This window comes from Rhamphochromis longiceps, linkage group LG2 (genome assembly GCF_057381845.1).
Source record: "Rhamphochromis longiceps isolate RC_006_pf linkage group LG2, R_longiceps_female_GT1.1, whole genome shotgun sequence".
NCBI lineage: Eukaryota > Metazoa > Chordata > Actinopteri > Cichliformes > Cichlidae > Rhamphochromis > Rhamphochromis longiceps.
Window position 1 is genome coordinate 7,207,018 of NC_140558.1, and position 20,812 is coordinate 7,227,829.

A 20,812-nucleotide genomic window follows, 5' to 3' on the forward strand; every position below is an offset into this window, starting at 1 on the left:
CCTCCGTGCCAAGCGAAACTGTCCTTGACTAAAACGGGAGAGAAAGCGAAGCGCGCGAAAGAGAGAGAGAGAGAGGGGGGGGGGGGGCAGAGAGAGTGCGAGAGTGCGAGAGCGAGAGAGACGGGTCTTATGGCTGCCCCACTCTCTCACTTACTCACACAGAGACACACACACACGTATGTGTATTTATATTTATACACACGCAGACTCATATATCAACCATAAAGTAATGCATTAACGGTGCTACATATTCCATTAATTAAACTCCATTCATTATCACCTTATTGCTGCTCCATAAAATTCTGTTTATACTGAATTAAATGTGACAAACCGCAAATGAGCAGATTTGGTTATTTCTTAGTTCTTTATTTCCTTTTTTGTTTCAGACCATGTAAAGTGGGAAACAGAAAAAACATTATTATTATTTTTTTCTTTTAGATACTTAGGTTTTAAACTAAAGTGGTTTTAAACTAAAGGGGTTTACGACACCAACTCTCTGCCATCTATAATCCAGTTTTGAGATCCCTTCCCAGACGCCTTAACGCCCACTCACATCCTGGGCCATCTGACCTCAGGAATTCGCATGATAAGGTGGGGCCAGGTTTCACAATGAACACACCCGAAACTCTGGCTGATTGGGACCCACGCCCAGTTTCCCACCTTGGCTCAGGCGATTAGAGGATCATCAGGGGGTCCTTTTGTCCCTCTGTGGGGGGTCACTCCCACTAGGTTTATATCTGGGACTCTCCACCATTTGACCTTAGAACTGAAGAAGCTTCTCGGATGAGAGGTGAAACGTCTTCAAGCAACTTAAAGAAGTCCAGACGCTTTTCTTTGCAAGCTCCTTTGACTACGATGACCTGGATGACTGAGAACCTTCACAGACATAAAGTGAAAATGTAAAGAACATGCATTCAAGTATGTATATGTGTAAAAGTCTAAACTATCCTACAATGCTTTAAATTGGTGGCACAGTAAAGAAAAGCATATATTATTACTACTAATAATGGTGATGTTCATAATATTTTAGTACATTTTTGAATTTTATATCTTGCCCTCCTACTTAAAGAACTAGTGTACATCCTTCACAACTGTCCACATTCAGTCTGTGGTGTCATGTCCTGCATCAGCTTATAAGTAAAGACACAACAATGTCAAGAGGGTTTGCCTTTGGGGTCTTATGCCAAGCCTTTCTGGCTTTAAATAACTTGATGTTGTACTGCAACTATGATACCTATATGTGTGCTATGTTTATAGGATATCAGTAGATATACAAATGCAGTGATTTGAGCTTTTCCTTGATTTGTTATTCTTATATTTTTTCTGTTTAGTCTATTGTTTAGCTTACTTTCTAGATGTTTTAAATTCCCCCTTTTTGATGCACGCTTAAAGTGAGACGACATTCCATTCTTACTTCATGTGTGTGCCACACTGCAGGCTGCTGCTGGTATATTATGATCCTACACAGCAAATTCTGGTCTTTGGAATAAACTCTCAGGGAGTTCAGATTAACTACATTTGAGTGTACATGCGTGACCATCGAATGAACTCTAGTGCAGAGTTAGAGTAACTCTTTTCCGGGAGTTGATTTTTCAACTCTTTATAGGAGTTAAAACTAAACTCTCACGGAGTGAAATTTCTACTACCATATAGAGTAAAATTTAACTCATAACTAGAGTTAAGTTTGATATTAACTCTTTTGTAGTGTTACTCATCAATTGAAAAAAGTTTTAGGTTTTTGGTGCAAATTACTACAAAAACACAATAGTGATTATTATGAATGTATGGATTTTATTTATCAAAAATAACATATTCAAATATGAATGCTGCATGGATTAACATACATTCTGTGTAACAGTACTGTAATAGCATAATATCCACCATTATTGGCAGCTAAACAGTTGAGGTCAGAAAGGCCTAACATTGGGCGAAAAGAAAAAAAACAAAACAGAATTAAAGGAAAAAAATGACTACAGAATAAGCACTTCTTGTAATGCAGTGTTAACGTGAGGAAGACTCTGTAAAGTCTCCATCAAGCCAACAAATTAAGTAATGCAACTCTCTCACAGAACATAAAATTGTGAATCACACCCATATGACATTTGGGCATCAAAACATTTGAAATGTCTTACTTTCTCCCTTTCTAGGACCAGTATCTTCTTAAAAATGGTTTCATTTACCTGAAAAGCAGGACACTGATCATGGAAACACGTTTCATGGTTAACATGCATAACAAAAACAGAGAGAGAGCGAGAGAGAGAGAGCAAGTCTTATTACACACTACAGTTGCAGAGCAAACTACATGAAATACTATATTAAATTATTTTTCTCTAATCTGTTTTATCTTCGTGTTTAAGCTTTTTCAAGTAATGGCAACTAAAGAGTCAAGTATAAGTCAATTAAGTACTGTATCTACATTTCTTTCATGTATGCTGTCCAATAGAGGCTGAACCATTTGAAGTCCGGCATCACTTGTGTCACTGCTCTGACTGCTGGTGGTTGAGACAGACAATGTATCTGTTAGACTTGGAGAGGAGGGCTCTTCCACATGTTGCTTCAGGACAGTCAAATCTGAGGGTGACAAATAAAAATATTAGAATACAAGGTATATACAATCAAAAACACAACACAACAAAGATACCATTTATGCACACAGGGCCAGTAAATTGCACGGTTTGATTAAATTATACTTTCTCCCAGGAGAACAGATGGTTATTTTGTATTTTATTATGGTAATATACAATTTACATACCACAAGGTGTGAGTGTCACATAGTGTGTTAGGTCTGAGCAGTCACGCAGCTTCTTGGATGATTGTGTTTCCAGGATGTCTGAAATGCATGTGATAAATCCAACTTACTGTTGAGCCATGAAAACAGCATTTTGTGATTGTTACCACAGGATATTAGACAAATTAAAAATGTTTATTTAAGAGTAACTGTACAAATCAAATCCTTCAAAATCTATCAGAGCATATATTTACTTACCTTCAGCTGTATAGATGACAAAACACACCTCTTTGACTGCTGCAAGTTCAGGAAAGATATCCTCATCCACCTCTATACCCTGCTCATCCGTGACTTTCAGTGCTGCATTTTCTGGTATGAGAAACTTCTGCTGCACTGAAGTAAAATCATCACTTAGTTAATAACAACATTATCATTTCTTCTTTAATGACTTAGTACAAACCATAACTTACCTGCTCTCACAAAATCTGTGAAGCTGACTTCTTCCAATTTTGCATATTTCTTTGTCTCTCTGTGTTTTACTTTTATCAACATCTTGGCCACCTACGGAAAAAAATACCTTTACTACTATGAAACACAACACAAGAAGAAGAGGTTGTTTATGGTAACTCTATGTAAACTGTGTATAACTTAATCAACGAACACTGTCTTACATTGAGTTAGCCTGTCCACACTAAATATTGCTTAAAATCTATTTAGCTAGGCTGGTTTAGCAGACAATGTGACTGCATGTTTGCTGTGTCCTTGTCTTTACAGTTCTGGAGACAGGGTTGTGTGCATGTCTCAGTGTGCAGCAGGACTAACTAACTGATGTTAATGGTACCTCAACATCTCATCAGTGCAGGCTGCACCTCTCTTTGGTTAAATACGGCCATTACCATGAGTCTAAACAGAATATTACTGTAGTTAGCTAACGTTAAATTAAACGTTGGTGTTAAAATTAAGAAATAGAAATAAACGTTTTCATTGACAACGTGAAATGTGTATCTTAAAATACAGTAAGATAAGTAAGTTAGCTAACTTTTGACTAGCATTAGCCTAGCTGCTATCTCCAAATCAGCATAACATACAGAAAACACATGTAGTGCTAGTTAGTTAACTTTATATTTTACTTGTGCATCCATGTAACTGAATATATATATATAAATAACATCACTACACTCACAGAAAATTCCAAAGTATTTTTACCTCCTACATGTCGGAGTCCAAGAAAGAAACACAGATAGGCGCTGTAACGGTCGACAGACAAACAACACCAGCAATGTGTTGAATTAGACTCCTTAGCACCCAGTGAATGAACACCTAAATATTACACCGCTTTAGAGTACTCCCCAACACTGACTGTAGTATAAGGTGAAAAATAAACTCCCGGAATGTAACTCTTGCGCACTTTTATGCCTAACTCCAGAATATTTAACTCCAGTGATTTGCTGTGTAGCATACCACACCACCGTTTTTTATCCTTTTTGTGCATCAGTGGCTACTTTTAAAATGCACTGTAGCTCATTGTGAAAGATTTTCAATGGACAGCATCTCTGCAAAATAATGTTGCAGGTAGCAATCTATGCCACTTCTACATACTCACATATCAGAGAAGCGCAACAGAAATGCAAACAATAAACAAATGTTTCCGCATTTGGCAATGTAAACATCTGGTGCATGTTTGGTGCTTCGCACACAAAAGGACTGGTGCACATTTCCTTGATACAGCAGTGGGAACAGTCAGCGAAGGAACTGTGCAGCGCTGTAACATTAGTCTTCATGACTGAACAGACAAAGAAAGAAACAGCACCAGTAGAAACCTTGGCTGTGTCTCAGACCAGTCTACAGTTCAGCACATTAGAAACTGTCCAGGGAATAAGATATTTTCTGGGTTGTTTCAGTGCAAGAAAAGTTCAGTTCTGTGGAGAAAAAATGATCTCAGGAAATGGAATGATGGCTCTCTGTCATCAGTGCCTGGAATTGCAACACTTCTATTTCACTTGAGTTTGTCTTTTCTTGTAGTAGGGAAGGACAGCTGGACCTAATAAGCAAATTATTGTTGTTCCAGCATGTTCTTTTTGTTGGAATATTTCCATTATTAAATTGTCAGTAAACTTGCAAAGTGAACGTCATGGGTTTAAAGTTCTACTGATTTATCATCTAGCCACCTGACTACTGTATTTATTTATTCTGTTTGGCAAGCACATATTTCTGACGTATCCATGCTATTATGAGAACTGCACGTGCCTTTGAGTCACCAATCCTTCAGTCTTCAGTGAATAAGTAAGCTTATAATAAGCTAGTGATTACTTATTGAACTGAAGAATGATTTGAAATTACGGATGTACTGTAAAACACAGAAAAGAAGTCGGCACTTGCTGGTTTATTGATTTTAGTGACATCTGCTCACCCAGCATGCACACAAAAACTTTCTCACTTCCTGCTTGGGTGCTAAAAAAATACATGGCCAGTGTCTCTCCGGTAAACTATCCTCACACATAAGTGACACATGGTCTGTTTCTGGGAGGAGGGAAAGGAATAATAATAGATTTCAATGAATAAGTCTGGTGCTACAAAACAAAACAAAAAATCAGCAGCAATTTATTAGGTTGTGACTCAGGACCAGCTATCATGTATTAAAATGAAATGTTTAATGGGCTTATCAGAGAAAGTGTACTGCATTACAAAGCAGCAGGAGACAGAAATCAATCAAAATGAAATGAAAAATGACAACAAAACGATAGCAAAGACACAAAAAGGAAGTGAAATGAGTTGCAGAAGGACCACAAGAAGAAGCAAAAACTACAAGAAACACAGGCTACAGAGTAAAACAAAGTAATAAAAAAGTAATAAGAAATAGATGATAAATTGCCGTCCTGTCCATGGTGTAAGACGTCTTTCACCCCGTGACCCAGAATTTTGTAAGTTGGAGAAAAAGCATAGATGGATTGTAGACAGAGGTGCAAAACAGCTACAAAAAACGAAATCGACATAAAATACCCACAAACACACATAATATTACTCAAAATAGCTCAGGGGGTGTAATTCTGGAGACAGACCATGATAGGTGCATAGTTTGTGGTCTGTCTCTTTTTTGGTCTGTAGGTCTTGCATTGCTGCAGAAAGAGGGTCTTATACATCTTTGCACAGGGACTCACCCATGCTAATATGTAAAGAAAAAAAAAGTTTTACTTTAAAAATAGTACTTTGACAAAAAACATTCAAAATCAACATTTACTTACCAGCTTTTGCCCAGAAGTTCACCTGTAGAGTTTATTTTACCTGACTATAGCTCCAAACGTCCCGTGATTACAACTGAGATGTTTCTATGATATCTGAACAAAGAGAGCACATTTTGTGGAAACCTAAAAAAAAAAAAAAAAAAAAAATAAGAAACAGCTGTGACTGTTTTTTGTGACTGTATGCATGATAGGAGTGTTTTCAGATCTGCCATCTGGTTTAAGGTATAGGAATTAAATAGTGTTAATGTTAGGGAATGAGTATGTTTGCTGGCTAAAAAACTTGCAAGAATCAAAAGAAAAAAACAAAAGCATGCTGACTGTTTGGAGTAAACAATGCAAGTCAAAGTCTGCCACTTTGTATTCAGAACTACCTCCCTCCTAAGTGTTGTGACATTATCAAACCTCCCATCCTTCCACTGTTGCTTGTGGCAGAGGTGAGTCACTCAAGACACAAAAGGTCACTTGTTCGGAAAATGTAAACACAGGTCATTTGAAGCATTTGAACAAAAACAATGGTGACGTTTTGTCATGAAGGCAGAGTTCTTGTGAGTGACTATCACATAGACTAAGCCTCAATATTCTTAGCTTCTTGATTACAGTGGGGCAAAAAAGTATTTAGTCAGCCACCGATTGTGCAAGTTCCCCCACCTAAAATGATGACAGAGGTCAGTAATTTGCACCAGAGGTACACTTCAACTGTGAGAGACAGAATGTGAAAAAAAAAAATCCATGAATCCACATGGTAGGATTTGTAAAGAATTTATTCGTAAATCAGGGTGGAAAATAAGTATTTGGTCAATAACAAAAATACAACTCAATACTTTGTAACATAACCTTTGTTGGCAATAACAGAGGTCAAACGTTTACTATAGGTCTTTACCAGGTTTGCACACACAGTAGCAGGTATTTTGGCCCATTCCTCCATGCAGATCTTCTCGAGAGCAGTGATGTTTTGGGGCTGTCGCCGAGCAACACGGACTTTCAACTCCCGCCACAGATTTTCTATGGGGTTGAGGTCTGGAGACTGGCTAGGCCACTCCAGGACTTCCAAATGCTTCTTACGGAGCCACTCCTTTGTTGCCCGGGCGGTGTGTTTTGGATCATTGTCATGTTGGAAGACCCAGCCTCATTTCATCTTCAAAGTTCTCACTGATGGAAGGAGGTTTTGGCTCAAAATCTCACGATACATGGCCCCATTCATTCTGTCCTTAACACGGATCAGTCGTCCTGTCCCCTTGGCAGAAAAACAGCCCCATAGCATGATGTTTCCACCCCCATGCTTCACAGTAGGTATGGTGTTCTTGGGATGCAACTCAGTATTCTTCTTCCTCCAAACACGACGAGTTGAGTTTATACCAAAAAGTTCTACTTTGGTTTCATCTGACCACATGACATTCTCCCAATCCTCTGCTGTATCATCCATGTGCTCTCTGGCAAACTTCAGACGGGCCTGGACATGCACTGGCTTCAGCAGCGGAACACGTCTGGCACTGCGGGATTTGATTCCCTGCCGTTGTAGTGTGTTACTGATGGTGACCTTTGTTACTTTGGTCCCAGCTCTCTGCAGGTCATTCACCAGGTCCCCCCGTGTGGTTCTGGGATCTTTGCTCACCGTTCTCATGATCATTTTGACCCCACGGGATGAGATCTTGCGTGGAGCCCCAGATCGAGGGAGATTATCAGTGGTCTTGTATGTCTTCCATTTTCTGATGATTGCTCCCACAGTTGATTTTTTCACACCAAGCTGCTTGCCTATTGTAGATTCACTCTTCCCAGTCTGGTGCAGGTCTACAATACTTTTCCTGGTGTCCTTCGAAAGCTCTTTGGTCTTGGCCATGGCGGAGTTTGGAGTCTGACTGTTTGAGGCTGTGGACAGGTGTCTTTTATACAGATGATGAGTTCAAACAGGTGCCATTCATACAGGTAACGAGTGGGGGACAGAAAAGCTTCTTACAGAAGACGTTACAGGTCTGTGAGAGCCAGAGATTTTCCTTGTTTGAGGTGACCAAATACTTATTTTCCACCCTGATTTACGAATAAATTCTTTACAAATCCTACCATGTGAATTCATGGATGTTTTTTTCACATTCTGTCTCTCACAGTTGAAGTGTACCTCTGGTGCAAATTACTGACCTCTGTCATCATTTTAAGTGGGGGGACTTGCACAATCGGTGGCTGACTAAATACTTTTTTGCCCCACTGTATCTGTTTCCTCAGTTCAACAACCTGATGGCTTCCTCTGCACACACAAAATACCTCACGTGCATCTATCTTCAGCATTCATTATCAAACTTTAAATCGTTTAATCACATGTTGTTTGTCCTGCATGCTACAGAAATGATAGAAACAAAGATGGACATAAAAACTGAAGCATATTAAACAGTAAATCTGCACAGAACATGTATTAAAATGAAAACCTTTTAAAAATCAACAAATGCTCACTTTTTGAAAAAATCTAGTTAATGTAAAGTGAGTTATTCTAATTAACTGATGGAAAAATTGTAACTGCAGTGATCTGAATATTGAGTTAAACCATAGACCTTATATAAAAGATGGATTTAGCACAGTTGTTTGTCTCAAACAACTGATAAACACTGAAAAAATAGCTATATAAAATAAATCCCCAAACCCACATACAAAAGATAAAGTAGTAAAGTATATGTAAAATAATGACTTTACTGTGAAATTTAAAGGAAATTAACAATTTGAATTTATCCATACATTAGCTTCACTTGTGAAGTGTATCCACTTCACGTCAGCAGCACGTGGCACGTAGTTGCTTAAGTGACAGAATTTAATCCACTTTCTACGGTCTCTGGTCACCAGGTTGCTTAGATGAAGTTTTAGTGATGTGAAGTTGGCAGGGCCTGGGTTAAACTTTTCTCAGCTTCAGGGCAAGGGATTCACATGGCTGCCAGTGAAGGATATTGGGGATTGACATAAGACAGGGTGGTAAATACAGCAGTATGGGTAAAAAGAGGGTTACCAAGAAGTGAAGCCTGGAATGTCTGCTAATGACCAACCATCACAAAATGATGCATAATGCGCAATTCCTGTGTGGACGCTCCTAAAGCGCAGAGAAATGGTTATTCAAAGTGATTATTCAGTTTTGAATTTCCTTTATGTACTTACCATCACAAAAAATAAATAAGCGCCCGACATCATAACAATGTCTGAAAAGAGTTCTTGGAATTTTTCACACACACACAGGCCAGAGAGTTTTCTGGAGCCAGCACCTGCTGACTCTCACTGGTAGCAAATTTAAGGTACATTTATACTGGCAGTAATGTCATGAGGCTGTTTTAATTGGTAGATTCCACATGAAAGAGACACACTTTGCCTGAAACCGAAAGTCTAAATCTAAAAGACTAAAAAAAGCCCATTAAAAACTGCCAAAATGTGAAAATAGCCAGCCCTCCTCTGGCATCTTGGCCCCTGCGTTCAGATGAGGCATAGGTATAGAATAATTGGTCTCGCACAAATTCATTCCCCACTCATCAGGTAAAAGGCTAACTCAATGCTCCACCACTGCTTAATTCATGTGCACACTTTTTTTTTTTTGCTCTTTATACTTCACGAAAAAATAAAACAGCCCACATAAGGTGGAGGAGTCAAGTTCCCTCTCAGACCACTTGAATTAAAGCATGCTGAAAGGTTATTATGGATTTATTTGTCCACTGATGCCCAAAACACGCCAGCATTAAACCGCTGAAATGTTTGCCTTCATGTAAATCCCAAAAACATGTCACAGGCTTCACATCACATGTGTAAACAGTCACATCACCATAATCAAACATGATGTACGTGCTGACGCTCACTCAGCACATATGCCAAAAGTGTCGCTGCTCGTGTGAAATGAAGTTACAGCATGATTCATTAAGGCATATAAGACGGAGCTCTCCCTTGACATTCTCCACACAAATCCAGAGATTATGTTGCCACATCTGTGCTTATAAACTACCCGTGTGTATATGTCACATGGGCGCAGCTGAGATGGCTGTAATTTATCATGCAGACAATTAATGCCCTGCATGTTAAATAAGAAAGTCGAGGAAGGACTTGTCTCCACAGGTGCAATAAAGCATGCTGCTGTGCTCAAGCTGCAAATTCATTGTGTGTGTTCAGGCTTTTGCGTTGAGAGGTTGTGGGTATGTTGTGCGTAAGCCTGGTTTTGAAAGAGCCTGTATACATACACACACACGCACACACACTGAAGTGTTAGAAACTCCACTTCTGTATCTGTTCATATGTGAGCAGGCTTTTCTTTTGAAAATAATGGATGCGAGAGAATAATCAGAGAGTGTGTGTGCGCGTGTGTGTAGGCGTGTGGTGGAGACTGTAATAGATTGTGACACATTGTATGGGCAGCGTCAGCAAGAGCATGCGCACACAGATGTGATATGTGACCAGTTTCGCATCCCATTATCTGTTAAACTGCGCGCTGTCGTGCACGACTCCAGATTGCGATGTCAACTTGATGTACATTCACTGTGCTCGCTGCATTAGGACTGAGCATATGGCTCCCACTCGCCACTCTCTGGGCCTCTGCTCGAACCGAGGGACGTTAGCTGGGATCCATCTTTCTGAGCCGAGGCTTTGTATTCAACCTCGGTGAATTTGCAGCTGCTGTGCTGGAAGCTAAAACAAAGAATACTTATAGATCTATGCTTTAGTCAAAGTGAGAGTTCAAACACTTGAAAAGAGAGAGTGCAGTTGCCACAGTTTATAAGTAAATTTCTTTACGGAGTGATTTGTACGATGTGGTGGAAAGGACATCATTCTCTGTGGGGATCTCGAAGGAAAATGCTTCTGAAGCACAAAAAAAATTGAAAGCCAGTTTGCATGCTTCAGCCTCTCACCTGTGTGGATTTGTTGATTTTCTCTGCTTTGAACTGAGTTCTGAAGTGTGTGTCAAAAAAAGGTGTCACTTTTTACCTTGAGAAAGTATGATGGACACTTTTCACCATTTTACAACATATTTCAGAGGCCATGTTTGGATTCACAATAGCTCTTCATCAAAGAAGTTTAGCCCGAGCATTCATTTCAAGGAGACCTCTGCTTCAGTACAGCGCAATTACTGACAAAGATGACTAAAAAAGGCTCAACTTTTTAGAGCCAGTCGTTGCTTTGTGGAGTGGAATGTGTGCTTTTACCGCAAATCTTTCCATTATCTGAGAAATCATTGTACTATAAACGTTTTTTTGTCTTTTAAGAACCCTTCAGACTTGATCTAATCCAACTGGACCTCAATCATATTTCTTCTTTTCTCTGATTCCTGCACTATGTGCACAGCTCCTTGATTTGAATGTCCATTAAATAATCTATCGATTTACATCTGTTGTTTTTATAAGCATTTTTACCTGAATGCACTTACAAATGCTTTAAACATTTGTCCACAAGGTGATGACTTTATGTACAAAGTAATACTAGCCTACTGTTCAAACACCTTTGAGATCATCATCTGAAAATGCATCTGCCTTTTAGTTTAGTGTTTTGGGCTACAGACTTTTTTTCCCGCGCTCCTCGAGGCTTTCAAGAGCCTTTTCACACAGTTGTTTTGCTCTTTTCATTTATGCACAAAGTAATTCTTAGAAAATGAGTGGACGTTGTTGCTAAGTCATTCCTAATGGAACATTCTACAGCTACATTCATAATGCATGCAGCAGTCACAGCACTTTGACTGAAAGCTTTTGTGTCTGGCTGGAGGTCAGAGTCCAAACATTGCTCTGATATTTGAGACTAGAAACCCAAACAGACCTCAAACAAAGACACGGCACCATGCTGCTTTCAGGCCACTGCAACTTCAATTTGTGACTAGTGTTTGTAGCACTCAAATGATTGCATCTTGGCAAAGAATTCAGCCCAGAATTTATGTAAAACAATCTGTGCTTAACACATATTTGAATTACAAAGACTGTACTCTGATGGGAAAGACAGTTTGGATGCTGCTCAGTTATTAAGGTTATTATTTATGCATATTTTATTACTTTTGGACGTATTCATGATTGCAGAAACATTTAACAGTAGTTGCTGGATATCTCAGTACCTACTACCGCCTAATGGATGTGAACTAAAAAGTGGATCACCGCTAATCAAAATTTTGTGCACATGCTACAACCGAGTGTTGTAGCCTTTTGATGTGCTTCTTAGCTAAACATTGTTCCCCAAAGGATGTGGTATGAAATCAATCTCAGCAGGACGAAAAACATAAAACACTTCTTTTGACCTAAAGAGACATGGTCCACTTTTAAAGCAGGTCTATGAATGAGTTCAAAAAAGCTTTGATTATAATTTTTCAGTGCAAGTTTATCTTCTGGGAGATAAATTTGACTGAGATTACATGCTCAAATTCATACTTGCATTTTGACTTGACAGTAAATATACTGTGTGTGTGTGTGTGTGTGTGTGTGTGTGTGTGTGTGTGTGTGTGTGTGTGTGTGTGTGTGTGTGTGTGTATACTATGTGTACACCTGCAAGAAACACATGCCAGACTTGATAAGGAATGCTGGATATACACATATGCAAAGATGAAATTTGCCTTTGACATTTTTCAAAATTATCTGCTAATGGATGGGGTGTGATTGGCAAACGCATAGCCTGTATATAAAGAGCATAAACCCATAAAATCCACAAGTAAATACCCCTCGTGATGCTATCAGTTAAGCCACATTAACATCAAGGTGTAAATCCAGCAAGCTTGAAAGCTCATCATGTGCAGCAGAAAATATAATAATAAATATACATCCTGAATTATGCAGAATGAACAGGTAACAGGCTGTCAGATTGATTGAAGATGGTGAAGCAAAGCAAGCTGTTAAATTTAATGAAGACAGGTAAGCATTTAATTCAGACAGAAGTTTTTCCAGTAGGTGCAAATCATAAAAAGCACAGAGAGGGGGGGATAAAGTATTGCTTAATCCATGTAAAAATAATCCAAGCAAAGACACAGTATGTGCCTAAAGTGTTTGTAGTTCCCAGCTGAGGGGGTCACAGCTCTGCACACGGGTTCAAGATAACTGAGTCCAGGAATAAGAATATTCTGCCCAACAGATCTGTTTTGTTATTTAGGCAAGGCAAGGCAAGGCAAGGCAAGTTTATTTGTATAGCACAATTCAACAACAAGGTGATTCAAAGTGCTTTACAGAGACATTAGAAACAAGAACAAATAAAAAGCATGATTTAAAATTGATTAAAACAAGCAAATAAACTAACTAACTAATTAACAAACAAACAAACAAACAAAACAGTATATAAAATCAAAACAGATAAAATCAGAACAGTAGATAAAATCAGTAGTTAAATGTAAGTTTTGAAATTTAAGCTTAAAGTGTGGATTTGGTGCTTTATTCAAATGCAGCTGAGAACAGGTGAGTCTTCAACCTGGATTTAAATAAACTGAGTGTTTCAGCTGATCTGAGGCGTTCTGGGAGTTTGTTCCAGATATAAGGAGCATAAAAGCTGAATGCAGCTTCTCCGTGTCTGGTTCTGACTCTGGGAACTGATAAAAGACCGGATCCAGATGACCTGAGGGATCTGGAAGGTTCATACTGGGTCAGGAGGTCATTGATGTATTTTGGTCCTAAACCATTCAGAGCTTTATAGGCCAGCATCAGAACTTTAAAGTCTATCCTCTGACGGACAGGCAGCCAGTGTAAGGACCTCAGAGCTGGACTGATGTGGTCCACTTTTTTGGTCTTAGTGAGGACTCGAGCAGCAGAGTTCTGAATGAGCTGTAGTTGTCTGACTGATTTTTTAGGTAGACCTGTAAAGATGCTGTTACAGTAATCAAGCCTACTAAAGATGAATGCATGGACTAGTTTTTCCAGGTCCTGTTGAGACATCAGATCTTTTATCCTTGATATATTCTTGAGGTGATAGTAAGCTGACTTTGTTATTGTCTTAATGTGTTTTTCTAAGTTTAGGTCTGCATCCATCACTACACCCAAATTTCTCGCCTGGTTTGTGGTTTTTAGATGTATAGATTGAAGTTCTCTGGTGACCTGTAATCGTTTTTCTTTGGCGCCAAAGACTATTACCTCAGTTTTGTTTTTGTTTAGCTGGAGAAAATTGTGGCACAACCAGTCATTGATTTCCTCAATGCATTTACCAAGAGCCTGTACAGGGCCTCGGTCTCCTGGTGACATTGTGATATATATTTGTGTGTCATCTGCATAGCTGTGATAGTTTATTTTGTTGTTGTTTATAATCTGTGCCAGTGGGAGCATGTAGATGTTAAACAGAAGGGGTCCCAAGATGGAACCTTGGGGAACTCCACATGTGATACTTGTCTGCTCAGATGTGAAGTTACCTATTGATACAAAGTATTTCCTGTTTTCTAAGTATGTTTTGAACCAGTTTAGTACAGTTCCTGAAAGACCTGTCCAGTTCTCCAGTCGTTTGAGTAATATGTTGTGGTCAGCTGTATCAAATGCTGCACTGAGATCCAGTAAAACTAGGACTGACATTTTTCCACTGTCTGTATTCAGACATATGTCATTAAACACTTTGGTCAGAGCAGTTTCAGTGCTGTGGTTCTGTCTAAAACCTGACTGGAAGGCATCGTAGCAATTATTCTGTTTTAAGAAGTAACTGAGCTGTTGAGAAACTGCTTTTTCAATGATCTTACTTTAAAAACGGGAGATTTGAGATCGGCCTGTAGTTGTTCATTTGTGTCTTGTCAAGATTGTCCTTTTTCAGTATAGGTTTGATTACAGCAGTTTTTAGTGATTCTGGAAACACACCTGATAATAAAGAAAAGTTGACGATCTGTAACAGGTCTGACTCTAAAGTCTTTGAGACCTTTTTGAAAAAACTTGTTGGCAGGACATCTAAACAGCAGGAGGAGGAGTTCAGTTGACCTAAGATGTCCTCCAGGTCTTTGCTGTTAATAGGTTGAAACTGTTTCATGGTGTTTAAACAGTTTTTTGGTGGACACAGTACATATCCTGGATCTGCTGTTGATGTACCAATTGCTTGTCTAATTTTTTGGATTTTTTCAGTGAAGAATTTGGCAAAGTCATTGCAGGCCATGGTCGAATGAAGTTCAGCTGCCACTGACACAGGAGGGTTTGTTAGCCTGTCAACTGTAGAAAATAAGACCCGAGCATTATGGCTGTTTTTAGTGATGATGTCAGAGAAGTAGGACCTCCTTGCATTCCTCAGTTGTAAATTATAATTGTGAAGTTTCTCTTTATAAATGTCATAATGAACCTGGAGGTTTGTTTTTCTCCATCTGCGCTCAGCTTTCCTACACTCTCTTTTTTCATTTTTCACCAGTGTGGAGTTTCTCCATGGAGACTTTTTCCTTCCAGAGATAACCTTCACCTTAATGGGAGCAATAGTGTCCATTACATTTAACATGTTAGCATTGAAGCTATTGACGAGCTCATTGACTGACCCTCTGGGCAGGTCAGGTGTTAATGGGAAGACCTGGTTAAAAATTGCACTACTGTGTTCAGTTATACACCGTTTTGTGATCACTGTTGTTGATATATTTGTGTGGGCTGAGATTTTACTTTCAAAGAAAACACAGTAATGATCAGACAGGCCCACATCAGACACAGTAACCTTTGAAATGCTCAGGCCTTTGGAGATCAGTAGGTCAAGAGTGTGTCCTCTATTATGTGTGGCCTCTGTTACATGCTGAGTCAGCCCAAAGTTGCCCAGAGTGTTACTCAGGTCTTTAGTCCCTTTGTCCTGAGGGTTGTCCACATGAATGTTAAAATCCCCAGCAATAATTACACAGTCAAAATCAACACAGATCACAGACAGCAGTTCACTGAGGTCATTAAAAAAGTCTGTGCAGTATTTGGGAGGCCTGTAAACATTAAGAAACACAACTTTGGATGGGGCCTTCAGCTGTAAAGCCACATATTCAAAAGACTGAAAACTTCCAGGAGATAGCTGCTTACATTGAAATGATTCATTAAATAAGACAGCAACCCCTCCTCCTCTCCTGCTCGCCCTGACCTCACTGATAAAACTGTAGTTAGGAGGGGTCGTCTCGATGAGAACAGCTCCACTGTTACTTTGGTCCAACCAAGTTTCAGTTAAAAACATAAAATCAAGGCTGTGCTCAGTGATTAAATCATTAATTAAAAATGTTTTCCCAGCTAGAGATCTAATGTTTAATAAAGCCAACTTAAGTGTTTTAGAGGTATTACTTGTCCCCTCGTGTTTGGGAGCAGTCTGTGGCACACAAGGTATGTTTACTATGTTTAAAGATCTTTTAGAGTGCAGCTCTCTGTGTTTTGACCAGGCCACATGTCTCCTGTCACCTAAAAGTACAGAAATTTTAAAACCTTCTAGTAAACAGGGTCCCAGCTTCTCCTGGGAAAAGTCATCACTGCCATAATCCTCACAGCCCGGACCCTTCACACATCACGCATCAGACTGCGGAGACAGGGCATGAAGAGGAACTAAGGGGGGCGAGGCTGGGCAATGTGACTTCGATTGCTCTGTTGAGGGTGGGGCTCGATGGCGAACCTTTGGCCGCTCTGGTGGGGGGTTTATGGGGGACAAAAAGGGATTGGGACGGGGGGTAGATCTGAGCCCAGCATTGACCCGCTCCATCATCACCTCAGTGAATTTCAGGTGTGGGGAGGAGGGAGAAAGGGAGGGGGAGGAGGGTGATGGCCTGTCAGGGGTTTGGGGGACTGGGGAAGGTCGTGGTCCCTTGTCCTGGTCGTTGGTGTTGTTGAGAGAGTTGGAGGCAAATAGGGACCCCTCTTCTTGCCTTAGATGTCTCTCCTTTCTGAGGCTCTTCCTCAGATGCCATGGATGTCTCTCCTTTCTGAGGCTCTTCCCGGGTGGGGGCAAATGGAGCTCCTCTTCAAGGTTTCTGCTGGGCTTTGTCTGTTCTTGGAGTTCTGTTTGTTCCTCTTTATGAGATAACTCCTCGTTTATCTCAGCCTTGGCACCAAGCACGGATGGATGACGTATGAAATAAAACAAGTTGGAGGTGAACAGTTTCACCCCTGACTTGTTAAAATTAAATCCATTTGCTTTGAACAGATGCCTGCGTTCCCAAAAAATATTAAAGTTGTCGATAAAGTGCACTGAGTGGTCAGCACATGCTGATATAAGCCATTTATTCAGTGTAAACAACCTGCTGAATCTCTCGTCTCCTCCTCTGACCGGCGGTACAGGTCCACTGATGAATACAGCTGCATTCAGAGAGTTTACAGTATTTACACTGCAAATTCCTTGTAGCTTGACAAGATTTATTGTCTTAATTTTAGCCAGATTATCTTGTCCATCTTGTTTTGAACATTACAAGCTAGTTTCCAGTCTCATGTGTTAGATGATTAGACTTGTTTCAAGTATATATTACTTTTTTTCCTTATTTAGTCTGTATATCTAAAAATGAACCATTTTACATTTATTTCAAGCAAAAATAGCTTTTAGATAGAGTGTAAAACAAAAATTATCTCAAAATAAGAAACATTCACCTTTTTCCTTGAAATAAGAAAGTCACTCATTGGAAGGTATTTATTTCAGGTTTTTAAAGAAAGGACATCTTCAAGGTTATATTTTGTCATAACATAGACACTGTTTCTGAAATTGACTGGGTAATATGACGTAAAATCAAGTAGGTCTTCAACATCAGTCAGTTCAGTTGCTTGGGCAAGGTTGGGAATTGCAATTTCATAGGCAAGAAAGTCTTTGTTGAAACCCAAGGTTTCATACACCTGGTATTCAAAACAAAGTACACTATTAACAATAAAAATGTTTTTTACAAGTCCAAAGATAGGGTTTAAACCATTTGCTGAAATGAGTATAAGAGACCTGTCACAGATGTATTTGTTTCCATGTAAAATAAGCCACTTTACTCTAACGGCATGATGTATAGCATCTTCAATCCCCAAAAAATCTACAACCTTTGATTGCAAATGGTCCATATTAGCAACCTCTGATACAGGACCTAGTTCTTTCTCATTTACAAATATCGGATGCTCAGTTCCTGCTTCACTTTGGCAACACTCCAGCAGCTGATTGTGGTTTACAAGAGACTTGCACACATTCTTAAAGTTTAATTTGGATGACCATTGTTTAAAAAAACTGTGTTTAGACTCGAATCTCATGCACATATGACGTATTACAGGTCCCAGGGCAATAATTTGAGAGGGAAGATGCAGCATGTAATGTTGCTTTGGTATTACATTTTTTTCTGGGAATAGTTGCCTGAATTGTTTAAGATGATCTTCTATCGTTTTTTTTAGTTTGGACACAGTTTGTAAAGACACAACTGGGGCAAAAAGTATTTTAACAATTTCAATTAAATCCAAAATAAACTGGATAAAGGGATTTTTCTCTACAACACTGTACAATAAGAATGGCAAAATCTTGATCAATATAAGCATTTGTCCAGAGGATTGTTTGAGTCTGTTGTCACTTGAAGCTAAAGTAGCAATACTAATTGGTGAAGGCTTGTCACGTATGTCCACTGATGAAAAAGGAAAGTTCTGCATGGCAGAATTAAACAAGTCCAAATCCAAATTTCCAGATAAAACAAGGTATTTCAACACACACTTAATTTCCATTGGTGCCACTCCTTCAAGAATTACATGCATAATATCCTGTGGCATCTGCTCTATGAGATTAAAACCTGGGAAATCAACTAATTTGCTTTGTCTATTTATGCCAAAAGTCGTTTTGAGCGAGGATTTCAAAAATTCGGTAGTTGCCCTTTCTATTTCAATGCACTGCCTAATGTGTCCGTCCAATGTCCGTCTGGTGAAACTATGTTCATTGAAATTTTCTTGCATTTCATCAAAAGTACACTCACAATGACGACATTTGCTATACGCAAAACCAACTCCTTCCTTAAATCCTGCAAGCTCATGCTGGGCAAGAGTGTCTCCACACACAGCAACAACTGCTCCGTTTAAATAAAATTCCCCATTGACAGTGTTAATCATAACACCATCGTACAGTAACTTCAAGTCCTCATTGATTCTCCGCAGTATTATATCTACCCCACACTCATCTATGTCCCTAGACTTTGCGATTGCGAGAAGTCTGATGGAAGCCAACTTTGATCTAAACTTAGGGTCTATGTTGCCTAAGGTGTAATAAAACATTAGTAGTTTATTTACACTCGCACGTGACCCTAGGGGGTTACACATTTCTATCTCATCAGAATAGAGTATCAGTTGTAAAGCAGAGTTCTTCTTTGAAAACAGTGGGTGGGTTTTGAAAATAATTCCATCATTAATGTCATACAAAAAAACTGGCGTTGGGGCAACTCTGAGGTCCAGCACTGAGCATGTCAAATAGTCTTGAATTGGATAAAAGCTGTTTCAAACTTTCAATCAAAGGAATGTAGTAGAAAGACTTGTTTTTGATTGCAAGAACTCTCGATTCTCCCTTTTTAACTCTACAGGCATAATTGGAAATGATGATCTCCTCAGGTGTGACAGGGTTGAAATGCATCTGTGTTACACGGTCCTGTAGGTTTGAAGCTGCACATATGGGAAAGGGATCCTGAAAGTTGTCCAGTGTTGAAAGAACTTCTTGTTGTAAAGGTCCATTGCTGTCAGGTTGCCTTTCAAGGATGGTCTTTATTTTTCCCCTCAAGGACGTCAGAAGAGCTGTTTGATACTGTTGGACACAAAGGACAATGTTGTTGACACTCCTCTGATGGGGGAAAAAAAAACACATCAGAGACATGAAAGCGTAAATAGAAAATATAACAGAAGCAAAATGCAACTCTATTTCTTTATGGAATCTACTCTGAAGTTAACTGAAAGAAAAATTTGAAAGCTGCTTGGTTCATGGAGCATCTAACAACAACCAAGGCAGGTACACAACACTGGTAAATAAGTTTATTTATTATGTTTAAGTATGGTAACTAAGCCTACATTGTTGTGCAAGCCTGAATTTCAGCGGATTCATGCATTTGAAATTCAGCACTGGCCTTCATACCTATTAAAATATTCTAATCAAGTAGTTTATCTTAGAAAACACATAACTTTAAAACTATAATTTTCACTTGAACTGAGTACATTTCTGAATTGGGGTAACTGTGCTTGGTTAAGGTTAAACAACACACATACATTTAAAAATTCGCGCGCGTACACACAGAAACACATAAAGTACATTACCTGATTCTGACGAGGTGTTTGAAGCTCAGCCGCGTCTTGCTCCATCACGTTCTGACTTTCCTGTCGCTCCTCCTCCAACACCTCCGATGTTACTGGGGGGTCTAGTGGTGGTGGCTCTACTTCAGTGCCATTGCCATTGCTAACAGTTTGTCTGGGTTCGGCAGTATAGTCGGCAAAAATGGCTGTACCAAAATTTTCGCCTCCTAATACATTTGCATCGGATGAAGCTGTCAGCCATCCTGTAGGCGGGTTCCCAGTGGAGATGTATTGTGGATGTGTGCGTCTGAGATGGTGGTAAAACGAGTTGAAAACACGGTAATCCTCGGCGCATCCATCGACTCCACAAATGACACGGAAATCTGGACTGCGACTGTGTGCAGTATTAATGTGACTTAAGAGAGACTTCAATGTTAACGCCACAAAGACGAAGCAAATCACACACCTCCAACAGGCCATTGTATTAGACTAAAGTCAAGCAAAAAATATGTTGCAGTGTGGAGCTGTTGCCGCGCTAGTTTGGGAAATACCAAGTTCATGGGGGGAGGGGGGTATTACAAACTGGAGCTGTAAAAACAAAAAATGGTCACAAATAAGGTAAAATGAAATAACACCTATAAGAGTTTATTTTAAATCAATGAAGAAGAAATTTACCTATCATACTGACTGTGTTTTATGAACGTACAAACCACTAAATTGTATATAGAAGCAAAAATTGAGATGTGCACCCCCTTCGTGTT

The 20,812-nt window shown here is 39.4% G+C and overlaps 1 protein-coding gene and 1 pseudogene across 3 annotated transcripts; both read right to left on the reverse strand.

Annotated features, from left to right (window-relative positions):
• Positions 1-1,776: 1,776 nt before the first annotated feature.
• LOC146676898 (uncharacterized) lies at positions 1,777-4,175 on the reverse strand. 3 transcript variants are annotated; one of them, XM_085380631.1, is made up of 5 exons: positions 3,942-4,175; positions 3,199-3,289; positions 2,987-3,121; positions 2,753-2,830; positions 1,777-2,571 (listed from the first exon to the last, which is right to left on the reverse strand). In XM_085380631.1, the coding sequence occupies exons 2-5, from the start codon at positions 3,278-3,280 to the stop codon at positions 2,396-2,398; spliced, it is 471 nt and encodes a 156-aa protein (XP_085236757.1). In that variant the 5' UTR covers positions 3,281-3,289; positions 3,942-4,175; the 3' UTR covers positions 1,777-2,395. The 3 variants fall into 3 exon arrangements, with proteins under 3 accessions (XP_085236757.1, XP_085236742.1, XP_085236750.1); XM_085380616.1 differs by having other exon boundaries at positions 3,935-4,175; XM_085380624.1 differs by lacking the exon at positions 3,942-4,175 and adding an exon at positions 3,400-3,839.
• A 6,297-nt stretch (positions 4,176-10,472) lies between these two features.
• LOC146676899 (uncharacterized) lies at positions 10,473-20,531 on the reverse strand (annotated as a pseudogene).
• Positions 20,532-20,812: the final 281 nt, after the last annotated feature.

What these genes read in the sequence shown, in the direction of transcription:
- LOC146676898 (XM_085380631.1), bottom strand. Translation starts at nt 3,280, where the DNA reads ATGTTGATAAAAGTAAAACACAGAGAGACAAAGAAATATGCAAAATTG. An exon ending in TGTCATCTATACAGCTGAAG is followed by an intron (nt 2,831 to 2,986) that starts GTAAGTAAATAT and finishes CATGCATTTCAG; the next exon opens with ACATCCTGGAAACACAATCA. An exon ending in TGTGACACTCACACCTTGTG is followed by an intron (nt 2,572 to 2,752) that starts GTATGTAAATTG and finishes TGTCACCCTCAG; the next exon opens with ATTTGACTGTCCTGAAGCAA.